The sequence below is a fragment of the Gracilinanus agilis genome, chromosome 2 (genome assembly GCF_016433145.1).
Source record: "Gracilinanus agilis isolate LMUSP501 chromosome 2, AgileGrace, whole genome shotgun sequence".
Lineage (NCBI taxonomy): Eukaryota > Metazoa > Chordata > Mammalia > Didelphimorphia > Didelphidae > Gracilinanus > Gracilinanus agilis.
In genome coordinates this window covers 646,774,582-646,793,433 of record NC_058131.1, presented here as the reverse complement: position 1 = coordinate 646,793,433, position 18,852 = coordinate 646,774,582, and the positions used below count along the sequence as shown (strand labels likewise).

At 36.8% G+C, this 18,852-nt stretch overlaps 1 protein-coding gene across 1 annotated transcript in view; it reads right to left on the bottom strand.

The window, feature by feature from the left end:
• Positions 1 to 18,599, bottom strand: part of DNTT (DNA nucleotidylexotransferase) — a 32,951-nt gene extending 14,352 nt beyond the window's left edge. Inside the window, exons 1-6 of the mRNA XM_044662651.1 lie at positions 18,397 to 18,599; positions 11,959 to 12,133; positions 9,022 to 9,156; positions 5,307 to 5,477; positions 1,449 to 1,520; positions 729 to 852 (exon numbers count right to left, since the gene is read on the bottom strand). Of these exons, the coding sequence (XP_044518586.1) occupies positions 729 to 852; positions 1,449 to 1,520; positions 5,307 to 5,477; positions 9,022 to 9,156; positions 11,959 to 12,133; positions 18,397 to 18,599 (880 nt within the window). The remainder of the gene's footprint in view (positions 1 to 728; positions 853 to 1,448; positions 1,521 to 5,306; positions 5,478 to 9,021; positions 9,157 to 11,958; positions 12,134 to 18,396) is intronic.
• Between the last annotated feature and the right edge of the window lie 253 nt (positions 18,600 to 18,852).

Sequence of the window (18,852 nt, the reverse complement as noted above, 5' to 3'; positions counted from 1 at the left end):
ATTATATATATATATAGTTTTTTTATATAAAAAAAGAATCAGAAGTGATTTCAAGATTTCCAGCCAGCTTAACTGGGAGAATTATAGCACTGTTAGCAAAATTAGGAAAACCAGAAGATGGACTTGGGCATATGGAAAATTTCCTTATGTGTGGAGGGCTTATGTACCACAGGGCAACGGGCATCTGAAAACACAAGAGACCCTCAGGAGGAAGAGACAGAGGTTGAGGTCATTACATTGGCATCTTCCCTCAATGCCTATCACACTTGACTACTGAGAGGCACCACCATATAGGAGGAAATAGAGTGCTGAACCTAAAGTCGGGAAGACCTGAGTTCAGATTCCACTTCTGTTAATAGCTGTGTGATCCTGGGTAAGTTACTTAACTCTCTGAGACTCATCTATAAAATGAAAGGCTTGAGCTAACTGACTTAAATCTATGCTCCTGTGACCCCATTTATCTCCACCTCATCTTTCTGTTCTTGACTTTTTTTTTTGACTCCTCAAAGATACTAGGTTTCAGTTGTCATTCCACACAGGTGCCAGGGGTATACCCTTTCTACCATTGTCCCCCTAGTCCTAGATAGCTATGAAAAGGGGTGAAAGATCTATCAGACTCTACAGAGGGCTCTCATGATTGTCTCTAAGACATCTTGTCTCTCCTCCTCTTACTCCATGAATAGCCATAATTTATTAGGATCGATAGCATCTTGTAAAGACTCATTTACCTGCTTTCTGCATTTTGGTAAATCTCAGGGTTTTGTCCGATTGGATTTTATTCAGTGTCCTGAAACCCATTCGATACCATTTGTCAGCCGTCTTTAATCCCACTCCAAACACAGACGTAAACAGCTAAAACAAATAGGTAGCAGTAAATAGTTATGGAAGTGATAAAATAATATTTTCAAATACTCAAAGCCTGTCCCTGCAAAGCTTGACCTAGAATCAGAGGATCTGAGTTCAACTCTTGGCTATGCCTCTTAACTAACACCTACATGACTTAGGTAAGTCATTTCATTTCCCTGGATCTCAGTTTCTTTATCTGTAAAATGAGGATACCTATTAGCACTTACCTGCTAGGATTGTTTTAAGGATCCAATGAGATAATATTTATAAGTCTTTTTGCAAACCTTAAAACACTATACAACTGTTAGCTATTATAAAACCATTCTTCTGAGTATGGGTCCATGGGCATTGCCAAACTGACAGAGTCCACCCTGATCCAACCTGATTGAGTTACTTTAAAGTAAGGAAAACTGAATGACCTCCATAGGTTCAAGGCTACTCTGTTGATCTGTTGATCTGTGGCAGAGCGAGCAATAAGTGAGCACCCGAGGAGTGAGCAAGCAGGAAAGGGAAGCTAGTCATTTTACCACCTATCCAGTCTATCATATCATACTGGCTCTACATCATTAAGCAGCTCCAGGCTGAATAAAGTGAAAAATTACTTTGAAAGACTGGTAGCGCTCATCATTTAGCACAGCTTGAACTGCCAAACTTTCTCCATCTTCTATAATTTCCTACAAGAGATAATAAAACACACATTCACAATTTGAAATCGAGGCAATAGATATTGCTAAGGATTTCCATAAGTGTTTGAAAAGACTCATAGGATTTTCTCCATTAACTCCCCATCCCCAAGGGATACTCGCAGAGTATTTCTTAAATTGTTAAAATTCTGAAACTTAACAAATCCCTAATATAGAAAAAGAGGAGAACAGACGAAGGGAATTCCATTACTCAAATTTTTCTTTAAAGTCATATATTATATATATACACAGTGTACACCCATTTACATATATGCATGTACATTCAGCCCTCGATATTCGTGGCTTTCACATTTAGAGCTTTGGTTATTTACGGGTTGGCCATCAATAATTAAATGAAAGTTTGGGGAGATTTTTGCAACATATTGTGGAAAATGACAGATAACATCTGTATATTAAGAACTAAAAAAAATTTAGTAAGTCACAAATACTATGTACTATTAATCTATCTCATCATTTACTGCCATAAGTATAAATATGGACATTTGTTATAAGCAATTAAATTTTGTCAAAAGTTTCAATGCTCTAAAGAACTAAAGGCTACATGCTTTTTTAAGCCCTTACTTTCCATCTTAGAATCAATACTGTGAATTGGTTCCAAGGCAGAAGAGTGGTAAGGGCTAGGCAATGGGGGTCAAGTGACTTGCCCAGGGTCACACAGCTAGGAAGTGTCTAAGGCCAGATTTGAACCTAGGCCCTCCTTTCTCTGGGTCAATCCACTGAGCCCCCTAGCTGCCCCTGCTACATACTCTCTTAGGAAATACCTCCCCCTTTTCTACCATCCAGACTCAGTCACATGATTTTCTGTCTCAGTAATCATTATATCTTGTACTTTTTGTAGAAGGAAATTCATGAAGAAGTTGCTGCCCCTACACCCACAACTAAGGAGACTTTGCATAATGTGTGAGATGCTATTCTCTCTCTTAAGTAGAAAGTGAGACTTATTTTATGGGTGCCACATGTTTTGTGTGTTAAATAAATATGATCAAAATTTTTAAAAATAAAAAAAGGCTTGGGCTGGGGTTTAAAATTGTTCAGTTTTTCACATTTGCTGGGGTTCTGTACCCCCAACCCTTATGAATATTGAAGGACAATTGTAATTACATACATATATATGTGTGAATAAATGTATTATAGGTACATAGCACACACATATTCTATGTATATGTATCATATACATACACATACATATGTATTTGTATGTGTCTACATAATATATACTATAGTAGAATATAAAATAAATTTAACATGTAATTTTCGAGGCTGTCCTGCTTCTCTTTGTTTCCTTCTGGACTTCCTTCTGTTCTCTTATGTGTATTTAAAAAATGTAACAATGGTTCTCTTTTCTTTCTCTTCTTTTCTTTCATCTTCCTCTTTTGGGAGAGGGGGCAACCCTATCCCTAGGCCTTCTCTTTCTTCCACTTCCTCCACTCCCAAATTGAAAAGAAGAAAAGCAAATACATTTTGTCAAGCAAAGCAAATTCTCTCACTGGCTCTGCCTAAAAAATGTATGTCGTACTAGACTAGGAGATGACTTCTTTCCCAGATTTTTGGGGATTTCACAATTTCATAGATTTTTGAATTGCCAGACACCTTGAAGATCATTGATTCCTGCTCCTCTAGATTTATGGATGAGAAAATAGAATCCCTAAGATGACCAAGGTCCTAAAGGTAGTAAGTATCAGAACCAGGATTTGAATCTAGGTTCTCCAAATGAAAAGTCTGCATTATTTCCTTTGAATCAGCTCTTTCCTATGTACCATGTTGCCTCGTTACCTATGTAATTAATCCTAGAGAAAGATATAGAATAAATGTGGCGATCTTTGTCCTTGTCACTTCCCTATTGTGAAGGGCAGGGGAGGAGAACTGATGGTTTGCTATTTCTTAATCTGGCATATTTACAAGATTAAACTATGGGGCACCAACAGCCTTTTCAATGGGTGCCTCACCAAACTCTCTAGTGTTCTCTGTCTTGTTCTATTACGATGTGACAGGAGGTAAAGGGTTAATGGCTAACCACTGTGACCTGAGATCTGGATCACTCCAGTTCAGGAAATGGTGGAGAAAAGTGAAATCCAAATTCTAGAAAGAGGAAGCCAGAACATTAAAACTTTTGAAGAGAGGAGCAGATATCAAGGTGAGAGAGAAGCTGGCAGAGAATGATAGAGGTCATTGATTGGGAACTGGAGACATAGTCATGGATGTACAAAACACGAGGTGGCACAATAAATAAAGGCAGAACTCTCCTAATACCCCCACGTGGCTTTCTCTTGTTAATGAGTAGTTATACACTCTTCTGTATTTTAAATGGAAGGTACTGCTGAGATTAAGGAATCAGACACTAAGAACTTCTGCTTGCCAGTCTTTCCAACTGCTAGAGTCTCTGCTAGATCTCCAAAGGAACTGAAGTTACCAAAGAACAGGCAGTCTTTCCCTATGAGAGTGGGATCTCTCTGTTCTTTTAGCTCCTAACTAGAGGAAAATTTTCAGGCCTTTTGTGATTCATACCCATAGGTCATTTCTACCTAGTCAATTCACCAGAGTAATTTTTGAGCATTAAGTTAATTTTTTGAACTACTTTTCTGCTTGAATTCAGTCTACTTTTTTCATTAGCATGTGAAAATTCATTTCAATTTCAAGCATGACCCTGGTTTCTACAAGGACTCATAGAAATAATTTTATGCACCTCATTTAGTAATTCAGCTGGCTGTACTACTTTGGGATATCTCTGACTGATTTCTTCATCGTGGTCCTGGAAGCTCATTATTGGGATAACTTCATCATCTTGTAAGAACTCATTGGCCTTGACAATGGGTCTCATTACAACCCTCTGCCTCTCTGATTGGAGTTTGGGGGATTAAATATCAAACTCCCATTTAAGGGGTGTTCAGCTCAGCTCAGACATCTCATCTTTCACCTGGCTTCAGTACCTTGGGACTCCTCTGACTGACTTCCCTTCTCCCCCACCTCCATTGGCTACCTTCTCTTCTCCCCAGTCCCAAGCTTTTTGGAGCCTTTTGTACAATGACTTCCTCTATTAGATTATAAACTCCACGAGGACAAGTACTTTCTTTTTTCATATTTGTATCCTTACCACTTAATATAGTGCTTGGCACATGGCGGGTGACTAATAAATATTTGTTGACTAACTGACCTGAATGAGGAGGACCAGATAATTCTAATAACTTTTTTATGCCTTTATTTCAATGACAAAATTACTGTTCCCTCTACATGTATTTATGGAATGATGAATTCTGAACTACTATTTACAGCCCAGAAAAAGGACCTGGGAGTGAATGTGAGCTCTTCTTCCCTTCAATATAGAGAAATTCCCAAGAGAATTTATCATGATCATTTTCAAACTGTAAGAATCCTGAGATCATCTAGGATCATAATTCTAGTGCCAGAAGGGACATTCAAGGCCATTGAGTTCAATTCTTTCTCTTTATGGATGAAGACCAGAGAGGGAAAGCAATTTGCCAGACTCATTCAACTGATCCCTGGCAGACTGAAAACAAGACCCCAGAGTCTCCTGCTCTTGATCCCCAATACTTCACTGCCTCTCCTTTTGTCTCCCAGTAAGTTGACCCCTCAACAGTTCATCTTGGCCATGCAAATAGAATTGCAGGATTCTCCCAAGTACACACACACACACACACACACACACACACACACACGCGCGCGCGCACACAGATTAAATAGAAAAATCAACTAAAACTATACATGAAATGTCATGAATCAAAGTCATTTCTGAGTTACCTCCATGATACCTCTCGCTTCATCTCCAATCCATGGCAGGCCTTCTGTGTCTTTCAAGCTGACTATCTCAAATGGAAGACATTTCAGCACTGAGGTTGCTCTCATAAATGCCAGGCAAAGGGCATCATTTTCTTTGAACTCATAATTGTTTGCCAATATCTCAAAAGCATCCTAAAAAGTAAATCCAGATTCACAAATCCTGAATTATTTCATGTGACCAAGAAATTCATTCACCAATAAAACCTAAGAAAATTAGGTAACATTTATATTGTGCTTTAAGGACTTTACATTATTTATTTTATTTGATATTTACAACAACCATGTGAGGCAGGTGTAATTATTATTCCCATTTTGCAGATGGGGAAACTGAGACTGATAATAATTTTGGCTGGCTTAATTGAATCCTTTAAGATTTTCAAAATACTTTACATATAGCCTCTCATCAGTTCTTCACTAGAGTCCTAGGTATCTGTATCAGATTGTTTGCCATTTCAGGGAGAGGAAAGGAGGAAAGAAGGGAAGGACAAAATATGGAACTCAAAATAAAGAAAAAGAAATGTAATTGGGAAAAATAAAATAATTTTTTTTAAAAAAGAGTCCTGTAGACTTATGAGAAAGAATGCTATCCACAGTCAGAGGAAGAATTGTGGAAGTAGAAACATAGAAGAAAAACAACTGCCTGATCACATGGGTCTATGGGGCCATGATTGGGAATGTAGGCTCTGAGCAATCACCCTAATGCAAATATTAATAATATGGAAATAGATCTTGATCAATGACATATGTAAAACCCAGTGGAACTGCTCGTTGGCTACGGGAGGAGGGGTTAAGAGGGAGGAGGGGAAGGAAAGAATATGAATCATGTAACCATAGAAAAATATTCTAAATCAATTAATTAAATAAAAAAAATTTTTAAAAGAGCCCTGTTAGGTAGATGTTATTATTATTCCCAATTAAAGATGCAGAAACTGAAAGTCATAATAGTAGTAATAGTAGTAGCAGTTGTGATACCGTAACTAAATTAGGGGAACACAGAATAGTTTACCTGGCAGATCTTTGGAGAAGGGAAGGATTTATGACCAAACAAGAGATAGTGAACATTATAAGATATAAAATGAATAATTTTGAATATATTAAATTAAAAAAGCTTTTATACAAATAAAACTTATGTAATTAAGATTAGAAGGGAAACAACAAAATGGTGGGGAAAATTTTAAAACAAATTTCTCTAATAAAGGTATAATTTCTCAAATTTATAGAGAACTAAGTCAAATTTATAAGACTACAAGTCATTTTCCAATTTGACCATTTGGTCAAAGGATATGAACAAGCAATTTTCAGATGAAGAAATCAAGTCATCAATAATCATATGAAAAAATGTTCTAAATCACTCTTGATTAGAGAAATGCAAATAAAATAATCCTGAGGCACCGTGATCTCGCATTTATCAGATTGGCCAATATGGCAGTAAAGGAAAGTGATAAATGCTGAAGGAGACATGGCAAAATTGGGATACGAATGCATTGTTGGTGAAGACGTGAACTAATCCAACCATTCTGGCGGGCAATTTGGAACTGTGCCCAAAGGGCTGCTATAAAACTGTGCATACCTCTTGATCCTATAATAACACTACTGGGTCTGTCTCCTAAAGAGAAAATAAAAAAGGGAAAAGGACCTGCTCATCCAAAAATATTTACAGCTGCTCTTTTTTATAGTGGCACAGAATTAAAAATTGAGCGGATAGCCATCAATTGGGAATGACTGAACAAATTGTGGTATAGGTTGGTGATAGAATACTATTGTGCTATAAGAAATGATAAGCAGGATGATTTCAGAAAAAGCTAGAAAGACCTACATGAACTGATGCAGAATGAAATAAGCAGAACCAGGAGAACATTATACACAGCAACAGTAATATTGTCTGATGATCAACTATAAAACTTGGCTACTTTCAGCAATGCCCTGATCTGGGACAATCCTGAAAGACAAGATGGGGAATGCTATCCACCTCCAGAGAAAAAACTGTTGGAGTTGGATGGATACAGATCAAAGCATAATATCTTTCATATCAGTGTTTTTGTTTTGGGATTTTGGTTATGTATGAGTGTGCTCTTACAACAATGACCAACATGGAAGTGTGTTTTACATGATATAAAAATAAAATAAAAAATATTAGTAGCAATAGCAACAGCAGCAAGAGGAGGAGGAGGAGGATAGCTACTACTACTACTTTGGAATCATGAAGATCTAAGTTTAATTTTGGCCTCAGACACTTACTAACAGTGTGTCTCTGGGCAAGTCACTTGATGTCTGTTTGCCTCTGCTTTCTTACCTATAAAATGGAGTTAATTATAGCCCTTCCTTGCAGAATTGTTGTGAGAATGAAATGAGATAATCTTTATAAAGCTCAGTGCTTGACACTATGTGAATGCTTATTCCCTTCCCTAATAATAATAATTATAATAATAATAATAAACAATGATAGCATTCATATAGCACCTTAAGATTCTTAAAGAGCTATAATCATGTTATTTCTCTTTGTCATCCCTATTTTTCAGATGAGGTTCAAACTGAGGCTGAGGGAGATAAAGTTATTTAGAGTCACACAACTAGTATCTGCATCAGGATTTGAACCCAGATCTTCCTGAATTAATGTCCAGTTCTCTATCCAATATATCACCCAGTGGTCCCAAAGTCTTTCTGCACCAGAGGCAACACCTTTATTTGAAAAGCAGACTCCTGATATCCATCAACCTGTGCTTTACAATGACTCATCCAATTTCTTAGAGTAGGAAAGTCAGAATAGGTAAATACCCCAAATCTGGTGAGAAAAGGTTTATTTATTGAGGAAGGAAAGAAATGCATTTAGTGAGCCATTATAACTATAGGGAGACTATAATATGCTATCATAGATGGACTGGGTGGCACAGTGATCAAGAAAACCTGAGTTAAGACCTGCCTCAGGCACTAGTTGTGTGACTCTATGAAAATCACTTAGCTTTTCTGCCTCAGTTTCCTCATCTGTAAAAGGAGGATAATAATAGCTCAGCCTTCCATGGTTGTTATGAGGACAAAATGGGATAAAATTTGTAAGGTGCTTTGCAAACCCTAAAACCTTACACAAATGCTAGCTATTATTATTATTACTATTATTAATTCTATCAGCCTAGGGAACGCCCTAAATGGGATCTTAGTTCACAAGTGCAAGGTTGCAACCTATTTATGACTTGGTAAAATGCTAGAGTGTTGTCTGAGGTGTATAGAAGTTAAAGAACTTGTCTGAGGTCATATAACAAGTGTCAGAATGACAATCTAACCCAAATCTTCCTGATTCCAAGTCCAGGAGTCTAGTCAGTCTTTAAATCAGTCAACAAACATTGAGTGTGTCAAATACTATGCCAAATGCTGAATGGTACTCATTCCTACATTACATTAGCCTCATTCTTAATTAGCTGAATGGTACTATAGATAATTCTCAAAGGGAGTTAACTATAAACTAATTTCAAAAACTTTCCTATTTGGGGGAAGGGAATGGTACAATTTACTGAAGCTTACCAAAAGGATGGCCAATGAGAATGTGGTGCATAAGTGGGACGGATACCCAAGATGTCCTAGAAAATCTATACTATGGCCAGCTTTCTTGTGGATAAATGGAATCAATTATAATATGTTCATTTAATTTTCTATAGACATTGATTAATATGAAGTACTTTACCGTAAACCTTTGGTTATGGTTGTTTAAAGTTGTCCGTCTTTGGCAAGCATATTGGGAGATGGCTTTTGTTGCAGGAGGCAGAATCTTCAAGGTGCCTGCACTTGGGTCTGGATTAGCTGAATCAACTCTGCTCTCCTAAGCAATAAAGCAGAAAGCCAATCACTTTTTTTCTTCTAGAACTCATAGTAATTTCAGCAGAAACCTTTTAATCAAAGTGGCACCAATTTTTTGATATTCAGAAGAAATGCTTTTTAATTTAATAGTTTCAGTTTAATTTTTAATTTTAAGAATAGGGAATTACTCTAGAGAGTAGGAAACTAAATATATTTTAAATCATATAATCTTAAAGCTGGAGGGACTTTAGCAGTCATCTAATACAACTCCTTGTTAACTCAATTAAGGAGGCCAGACAATAGACCTGTGCTAGCAAGAAGACAGAACCTGCTTTCATGAACATATTCATTTTTCTTCCGCTCTGAGGTTGTTTGGAAACAATAGATAAAAGCGACAAGGCCTACAGCCTCTAGTCTGGTATATCTAGGCTGGCCCATCACACAATAATGGCACAGCAATATTTATGCAGGGAAGTGAAGAGAGGAGTGAAAGAAGAGAGACAAAAGGGGGAGAGAGAGAGGGGGGGGGAGGGAGAGGGAGATAGAGAGGAGAGGGAGAGGAAGAGAGAGAAGGAGAGAGGAGGAGGAGGAGGAGGAGGGAAGGAAGGAGGGAGAGGAAGAGGAAGAGGGAGAGGGAGAGGGAGAAGGAAAGGAAGAAAGAAAACCAGTTGGCATTTCATGTCTGAGTAGTGAAGCTCTAGAATCTAGGGGTTTGTTATGTTGGATATGGAGTCTTAAGTACAAATTCCAACAGAGATACGTTAGCTGAAGTGACCCTGAACAAGTCACTTTATTTCTCTGAGCCTAAGTTTCCTGAGAGAGTTAGATTTGATTATCTTTAAGCTTCCTTTTAGACTTAAATCTGATACTGTAATATCTCCTCTGAAATATTCCCAACTTGCACTTACATGCCAAGATGAGTTCCCCAAAGGATGGCATCTACCACAGATTTGACATGTGCTTTCCAAAACTGTAGCCCATGAGTCTCCAGAAATGTGCTTCCCTTTAATAGTCAGCCATCAGACACAAATACCTCTTAGCCAAGGCATTTACTAAAATAGTATAGAGGAATGGCAGCCATAGATCATTTCCCCTGAAAAACCTTGGAGTATACTATCCAACAAATATACACAACATTTATCAGAAGAGTGGGTAAAAACTTCCAGAACTATGGTAGAAAGTAATACATGCTGAGAACATAAATGGCCAAGGCAACTTTAAAATGCCATTGCCAGTCAGCCTTGATACTCTCCCTATCCTTGTAGAGTCCTCAGGAAGCTCAACTCTCAGTTGCCAGGACTATTTTTCTTCTGATTCCTTTGCCATCTTTCTTTTCTGCTGCCAGGTATCACAATACTCAAAGCTTCCTCTAGCCTTGAGTGACTCTTGCTCCATGTGCCTTTCTCAATTGTGCCTAGAATTCTTTTGAACAAACTCTCCAATGGGATGTAGTGCCTCCTTCCAAGTAATTAGTTCCTTTGACAAACACTTTGGTAAATGAAAATGGAAAAAGAGAAAATCTCCTTCTTTTCCCCCTTCCCGCCCCCGCCACCAAGAAGTGAGGAGCTGAGTTCTTCCCCAACTGCAGACTCTCTCTTCAACTTCCTGGACTTTCAAAGTCACTGAGAGTTTCCAGGGCTTCTATATTTAAGATCCTCTAAAGGGACAATAGGCTCTTCAATCAGAAATCAATAAATCACTAAGATTGATTGAGTCAAGTATAAGCCAGGCACTGTTCTAAATGCTATAGTGTAAGCACAAACATTGAAGCAATTGCTACTTGAAAATTACTTCCATTCTAATGAGGGAGGCAAGACATGCATAAATAAATATAGAGAGCATAAATATAAAGGGAATAAATACAAATATGTTTTAAGTGCTATTTGAAAGTTACTTTGAAAGGGAGGGCACCAGCATTTGGGGATCAAGAAAGGCTTTATCTAAAGATGATGCTTGAGCTTTGCCTTAAAGGGGAAAAGGGACTCAGTCAGGGGGATCTAAGAATAGGCTATGAATTATAGGCATGTGGGCTAGCCAACGTCATGGATATAGGAGATAAGGTATCTGATGTGATCACTGTTTGCCCTTCCTCCATAATGACTCATTTATAGGAATATGCATCATAAAGGGATCACTTGATTAGACTAAACTTTAGTTATCAAACACCTGTTATTGGTTAGGTCCTGGGCTTTCAAGGACCAATTTCTTTACAATCTTATAAATATGAGAAGATGGACTAGATAATTTCTAATGTCCTTCTAGGAGGACAGTGCTAGCAAAGAGTTTGTAAGTCTGTAGTCAGAGTCCAGCTGAGGCTCATGACCAGAGAGGCAACAGTCACCAGGCAGTGAATATTTTCACCATGCAGTGTAGCAATCTGAGTTGCTGAGGGAATATCCAAATGATTGAAAACATGGGTGTTGGGACAGCTGGGGAGCTCAGTGGGTTGAGAGCCAGGCCTAGAGATGGGAGGTCTTTGTTGTGTGGAGATGCAAAGCATGGAATCCCTGCAAAGGTACAGGGACAGCCTCACCCAAAGTTCCCTGTACCTTTGCAGGGATTCCATGCTTTGCATCTCCACACAACATCTTAGGTTCAGATCTGGCCTCAGACACTTCCTAGCTGTGTGACCCTGGGCAAGTCACTTAACCCCCATTGCCTAGCCCTTACCACTCTTCTGCCTTAGAACCAATATTGATTCTAAGACAGAATGTAAAGGTCTAAAAAAAAAATCATGGATCTTGAGAAACGTGAAAGTAAGAAGCAGCTTATTTATCACTTGGAGAAATTATTCTTAAATCAATCAAAACTATTTCTAACTTACCACGAGCTGATATTTTCCTTTTGTGTCCACTGGTTTTCCAGCTTTCATGCATTCAATCAGCCAAGAGATATCAAGGAGCTCAAACTGTGTTGTCTTTTCCATTTTATGTGTCTTGAGCCATGCCAGGACATCTGAGCCAGAATTATTTTCTGCCACAATGTGAGTCACTGAATTGCTATGGGATAGATGACAAAGCAGTGAATGGTGATGTTGTTGTCATTTTTTAACTAGCAGGGGTCTCTTCTTATCGCACCTTAGGGAACAAGGATAATACTTGTGAGTGTAGAGTTTCAATTTCCTGGAGAAGAGTTGCATGCACCAGATGCCACCATGAAATACATGGGGACCCTGGGCCAGATATAAGAATTATTTACTAATGAGGTCCTTTCTTATAGTAGTAGAATAGAAGGAAAGGTGCCTACGAAGGATAGAAATCACATATTCTGTCCTTCTACAAATAGTAACTTCATCGTTTATATATTTAAATATGAGATCCTTCTCCAGTAAACAATGAGTAGCAGAGGAATGATATTGACAGTCCTACTATAATTAAATCAAATATTTCAGCTAAGTGTCTCAGAGATCTCATTAGGACAAAAATGATTTGACAAAGTTTTCTTGAAATACATACGAAGGCATTTCATGGTATACTTGGTCAATCTCATTTTTCAGATAAAAATTACAAAAAAGACAAGTGTGAAAAAGATGATAATGTATGAATTAATATCTTTTATAGAAAATGAAGAGGTAAAAGAAGAGGCATTCTATTAAGACCCTCTAAATTAAATCAACATATATATTCTGATATTTGGTCATTTCAGTGCAAATGTGTACATAAGGGACTATGTTGGAAAATGTGATGTAGGAGTAAAAAATGGGGAAGTGAGAAAAAAGCTTATAGACTATACTTATAGCATGAATCTTTGAAAAGAGAGTGGGAATATTAGACGTAGAAAGCACAAAGTAACACTATCAAAGGTGAAACTAATTATATTTTAACAAATAGGAAATTAGTGTTTACTGATGTGGAAACCATTTAAAAAGCTATTTCCATATTTTATCTTTTCTATTTCATGTAAAAACAATTTTTAATATTAAAAAAATTTGAGTTCAAAATTCTCCCCCTCTATCTTCCCCTCACCCTTCCTAGAGAGGACAAGCAATTTGATGTAGATTATACCACTGTAGTCATGCAAAATATATTTCCATATTATCCATATTACAAAGCAAAACACAAAAAAAAATCCAAGAAAATGGTCTTGATCAATGACACATGTGAAAACTAGTGGAATTGCACATTGGCTATGGGATGGGGCAGGGGGAGGGGAGGGAAAGAATATTAATCTTGAAACCATGGAAAAATATTCTAAATTAATCAATTAAATAAAATTTTCCCCAAAAAAATTTCAAGAAAAAAAGAAAGTTAAAAAAAGTATGTTTTGATCTGCCTTCAGACTCCATCATTTCTTTCTCTGGAGATGGATAACATTTTTCATCATAAGTTGTCTTGGAACATTGAATCACTGAGAAGAGCTAAATCTTCCTATCATCGTACAACATCGCTGTTACCGGGCACGCTGTTCTGCTCACTTCACTTTTCAGCATTTTAGATGTCTTCCTAGATTTTCTGAAGCCATCCTGCTCTTCATTCTTTTTTTTTAATCATTATCTTTAGAATTGATATCAGTTCTAAGGCAGAAGAACAGTGAGGACTAGATATTTGGGTTAAGTGACTTGCCAGAAGTCACACAGCTAAGAAGTGCTTGAGGCCAAATTTGAATCCAGGACTTTCCTTCTCCAAGCCTGGCTCTCTATCTACCACCTAACTGGTCTTCTTCATTTCTTATAGCACAGTAGAATTCCATTACAAGCGTATGTCACAATTTTTGCAGCTATTTCCCAATCCCATTTCCAGCTCTTTGCCACCTCAAAAAAAAGAGCTGCTAAAAACATTTTCGTTCAGATAAGTAATTTTCCTTTTTTTTTTTTTAAATCTCTTTGGCAAATGGACCTAGTAGTGGTATTTTCTGGGTCAAAGGGTACACACAGTGCTCTTTGGGCATGTGGGAACCAATTTCAAATCAGTTGTCTATAATCAGATAGAAGAAAGATCAAAACCAATATTAAAGTAGAAGAGAATATACAAATGAGAAGATGTCATTGTAACTGAGAATATTCCAAAATGATCTATTCAGAAAAGCTTTTGAAACCAAATAATGGGAAACATACAATAAAGGATTTCAACTCTGATTCTCACCATTTCTAAGGGAGTTTAAATGAAATCACTCACCTAAGGAAAATCATAGGAGTCTAGAAACCATACCAACCACCAAATATTTTATCATCTTGGCTAATCAAAGAGACTCAACAGTCAAGGGCACTACTGGTTATAATATAACCTTATTTATAAAATCTTCTAGAGGATGATAATGGAATATCATGAGTAATATTGTCTCATAAAACATAAAAAAACAGTAGATTAGTGAAGGAAAGACAATTTTTATAGAAAGTAAGGCAAGAGACTAAGACTTAAAATCATCCCAAAAACATTTAAAGAAGAAACAAAAGTAGGAAAACAGACAAAAAAATGGAAAAATACTGTCAAAACTTCTATAACACTTCCTTAGCCATGTGACAGATATGGAATTTATAGAAATGAAAACAGAGCTAGAAAAAGAACTTGCTCAAATTCCACAGCTAATAAATAAATGGCAATCAGGATTTGAACTCAATCCCATACTTTTCCCACTGCAGCACACCTTAAATCCTACCTCTGCCGCATAAGACCTATGTGACCCTGGGCAAGTCACTTCCCCTCTAGCTCACTCACTTTATCCTCATCTATAAAATAAGAGCTCTGGACTAAATGATCCCTAATAACCCTTCCCATTCTTACTCTTCAATTCACCAAATGAGCAATTTTATTTTTAATTGCTGTCAGGCTCTTTATCACCAATCCTGATTAGATTGGTAAAACTTCTGTGAAAGAAAATTCAGTTTGAGAGCTCTGACTTCTGTTTCCTGTAGTTGATATGCATTTATTTTTACTTTTATATAAAACATTTCTATTAAACATACTTGTTCCGCTGTGTAAGTCTGGGAACTTTGCCATAATCAAATGCACAGCCACAGTTTACTCGTCTCTATACATCAGCTTCCTCTCTTGCCTGTGCAGCTGGGCTAGGTTCTCCCCCGCCCCTCCCCAGGCAAAGATGCAGCATTTTTGACAGCAGGAAAAGCTCTAAACAAGAACCTCATTGCCAAAGAAGCTTTCTATTTCTCTGTCTGAGTTTCTATGCTTAATTTCTTGGGGAGTTTAGTGATTGTAGGAGAAATATTTTCATATATATATCTTTTTTCCCCAAAAAAACAAAAACCACACTTTGGAATAAAGGGCAAATTTTCTTTATTTGAGATATGACCATATTTAACTGGTATAGTAGACAGAGTGCTAGAAATGGAGCCAGGAATATCTGAGTTTGAATACAACATCAGATAGTTGTTACTAGGCTGCATGACCCTGGGCAAGTCACTTCCTAGCTAAGAGCTTAGGATTCTTCATCATCAAATGAGTCTAAACAAATAACATCTATCTCACAGTGTCCTAAGTATGAAATGAGATTCTGTGTGTTTGTATATATGTGTACATGTGTTTGTGTGTATATGTATATGCATATACATATAGTATGTATGTACATGTGTTATGTGTACATCTTACATATATGTCTATGTGTGTATGTTTATGTATGTAGGTATATAAAATATATTACATGTGTTTGTGTATATATATGTGTGTACAAATATAGAGCCATTTTCAAGCTTTAAATTACCAAACAACTATCAAGTATCATTGTTTAATAAGATTAAAAAATTATTCTCCATTGTATATAATGCCAGATAAAGTTGATATGTTGATTGTTTTTAATGAATTGCTTGTTTCTCACTTTAAAATTTTTTTTGTTGCTAGTGATGGTTCACTGAGGAGGGAAAAAATAAATTTTAAAAGTCAAAACAATTTTTAAAATTGTTTCTCTCTTCCTCTGTCTCTATCTCTCCATCTCTGTCTTCCTCTATATCACTTTGTCCATCTTTCTCACTCTATGCATCTCTCTCTGTCTCTATTTCTTTTTTTCTGTGTCATGGGAAGCCATTAGATTTTAGTCCTAGAAAGGATCTTAGAGATCATCTAGGCTAATTACTTAATTTTATAGAAGTATCTATATTCTAAAATCCCAGAGAGAGGTGAAATGAATAACCCATGCTAGCATAGCTATTATATTCCACATTTCAAGAGCATCTTCAAAAACTGCTTGGAAAACAAACAAAACCTAAAAACATCACCAAAAATCTCCTTGATAATGCAGGAAATCTTACGGAAATGAAATTGAAGCAGATTTGCTATCTTTTTCCTATAAATAATTTAAACAGGAGTAGATTCTAATCACATTGAAGGTTGTAGATCAAGGATGGAAAGACAGATTTCTATAGAGGAACCTTGATCTATACTTTAAAAACCAATAGAATAATAACTGGCCAATAGAAAAATAAGAATCAGGCCTTTTACACTAATTTTTAAAAGACTGAATTGGAATTTTTTTAAACAAGAGAAATAGAAAATGTTTGATTCACCTCTTGACAAAACTAAAGGTAGAGATAGTAAAAATAATTTGATAACAATCATTCAATAAAACAACAAATATTAATTTTAAAATATTCCAGTTGTACATTATGAGTAAGAAGAGAAAAGGGAAAGGGGGAAAGTCAGTGGAGAAGAAGTAAAGAAAAAGAGAAACAGAGAGAGAGAAAAAGAGACCATAGAGGCAAAGAGATTGAGGAGAAAGAAAGAAAAGACAAAAGGAGAAACAAAAGTCTCTGAGGTACATGTTATAGTAGATGATATTTTTCAGAACTTGTATTCTTTGCTTTGGCTATGAATAAAGTAATATATTACCAGTTATTATGAAATTTATTCTCTTCTCATAGTTTAGGACAGACTCACATTCACTGGGAAATTTCTTATTTATTTCTCTTAATTTTTTCCCCAAGTAACTCCTTTCCCAGAGAATTCCAAGGTATGTATGTGTGTGAATGCATTTGTGAATGTGTGTAAAGTGATGGTTTGGGGTTTAGGATTATAAACTAAGATTAAAATATATTTTATCAAGACCCTATACATTCAAGATCAGTCAGATTGCCTTACCTTTATTGATTTCACAAATCCCAAAGGTCATATTTGTAATCAACATTGATTTGGATCCTTTTCCACATACTCTCCTCTCCAGTTAAATTGAGCTTTTTGGTCTTGTTGTATACTAGTAGACCTAATATCTACTAGAAAGTCCTTAAAATATTATGTTTAATGACTAGTTTGGAGGTACACCCACCAACCTGCAGAAAATGATTGCGCAGTCATCTTCCCTCTCTAGGGTGTAATTTCAACGCATTCGGGAGTGTGATCTATTATGCTTATGTTTCATGGGGGCTGAGCAATGAAGCATGCATTCCTATTCTCAGTCTGCCTCTCACTAGTTATATGGCCTTGACCAAGTCCTAACACCTCTTTAAGACCTTAGCTTTCTCTCCTGTAAAATGAATGGGTCCTGGATGGCCTCCAGGGTACCTTTCAGCAGTTGTATCCTCTGTTCCCCATGGATTCGAGGGCAACATCACCCTCCTTGTGGATCCTGACAAGGGCCACACTTCAGAGAATCCTCCTCCTGACCACACTTGATGGTCTGTATCTGCTAGAAGTCTACAAGCAGAATGGATGCACCTGTCAGTCACCTAGCCCCTGCCAATGAAGCCACATATACATAGAGGAGCCCAGGTGAAAGGAAAACAGGAAGACCAGGCTTCTGTGTTAAAGCAGTTGAAACCCTTTAGAATGAGTTGGGGAAAATGCAAAGAAATGGATGAGTTTATGTCAAAAACAAAATTAAGCAGCAAAAATCGCACCACTTTCTCCACATTCTAATCAGGGCTTAGCTCTGTCCCCCATCCCCATCCTTCACCAGAGTGCAAAACTAGACTTAGTTACTCTCAGCAATACAATGATCCAAGACAGTTCTGAGGGACTTACGATAAAGAAAGCTATCCTCCTCCAGAGAAAGAACTGTTAAGAGTTGGAAATGCAGATCAGAGAAGGCAATTTTTCACTTGTTTATTTGAGGTTTTGGTTTTATATGATTATTCGCTTAAGAAAATGAACACTATGGAAATAAGTTTTGCATGATAATACATATATGACCCAGATAAAATTGCTTGCCAGCTTCAGGAATGGGGAGAGAAGAGAGGGAGAGAGACAATTTCAATCATATAACTTCAGAAAACACATGTGAAAATTTGTTATTACATGTAATTGTTAAAAAATAAATTTAAAATTATCTTTATAATAGAAAACCCAATTAATTTTTTTAAATGAAGTAAGTAGTGTCCTACCTTAATTCGTTTTCAACCCTAAAACCTTTCTTTCGAGCTAGATCCATCAGGAATGTTCTCCGGGTTGCCCCCATTTTCTTCTCTAAAATAAAAAGGACAAATTCATGAAATTTAATTTCATAAATCATGGAGGAAATATTATCATTCATCTTTTTTTGTCTTTTCTTCCCAGAGTCTGAGTCTGTGGTCCTGATCCTATGCATGTTGGGACTAGTGGCTTCTGACTGTAAACCCTAACTTGAATCTCCAACCGTGAGCATAGAATGCTAAGGTTTTCTGGTTACCAGGAACTTTGATGTCATCTCACTGCCTTCCTTCTGAAGACAGAAACAAAACCCTCCTAGAATCTATTTTCAACTAGCATTTGTTGAATGAATGAATGAATGAATGAATGAATGAATACTACCAAAAAAGAAATGGAGGATGTTCCACCTTCATTTCATAATTCATTCTTTC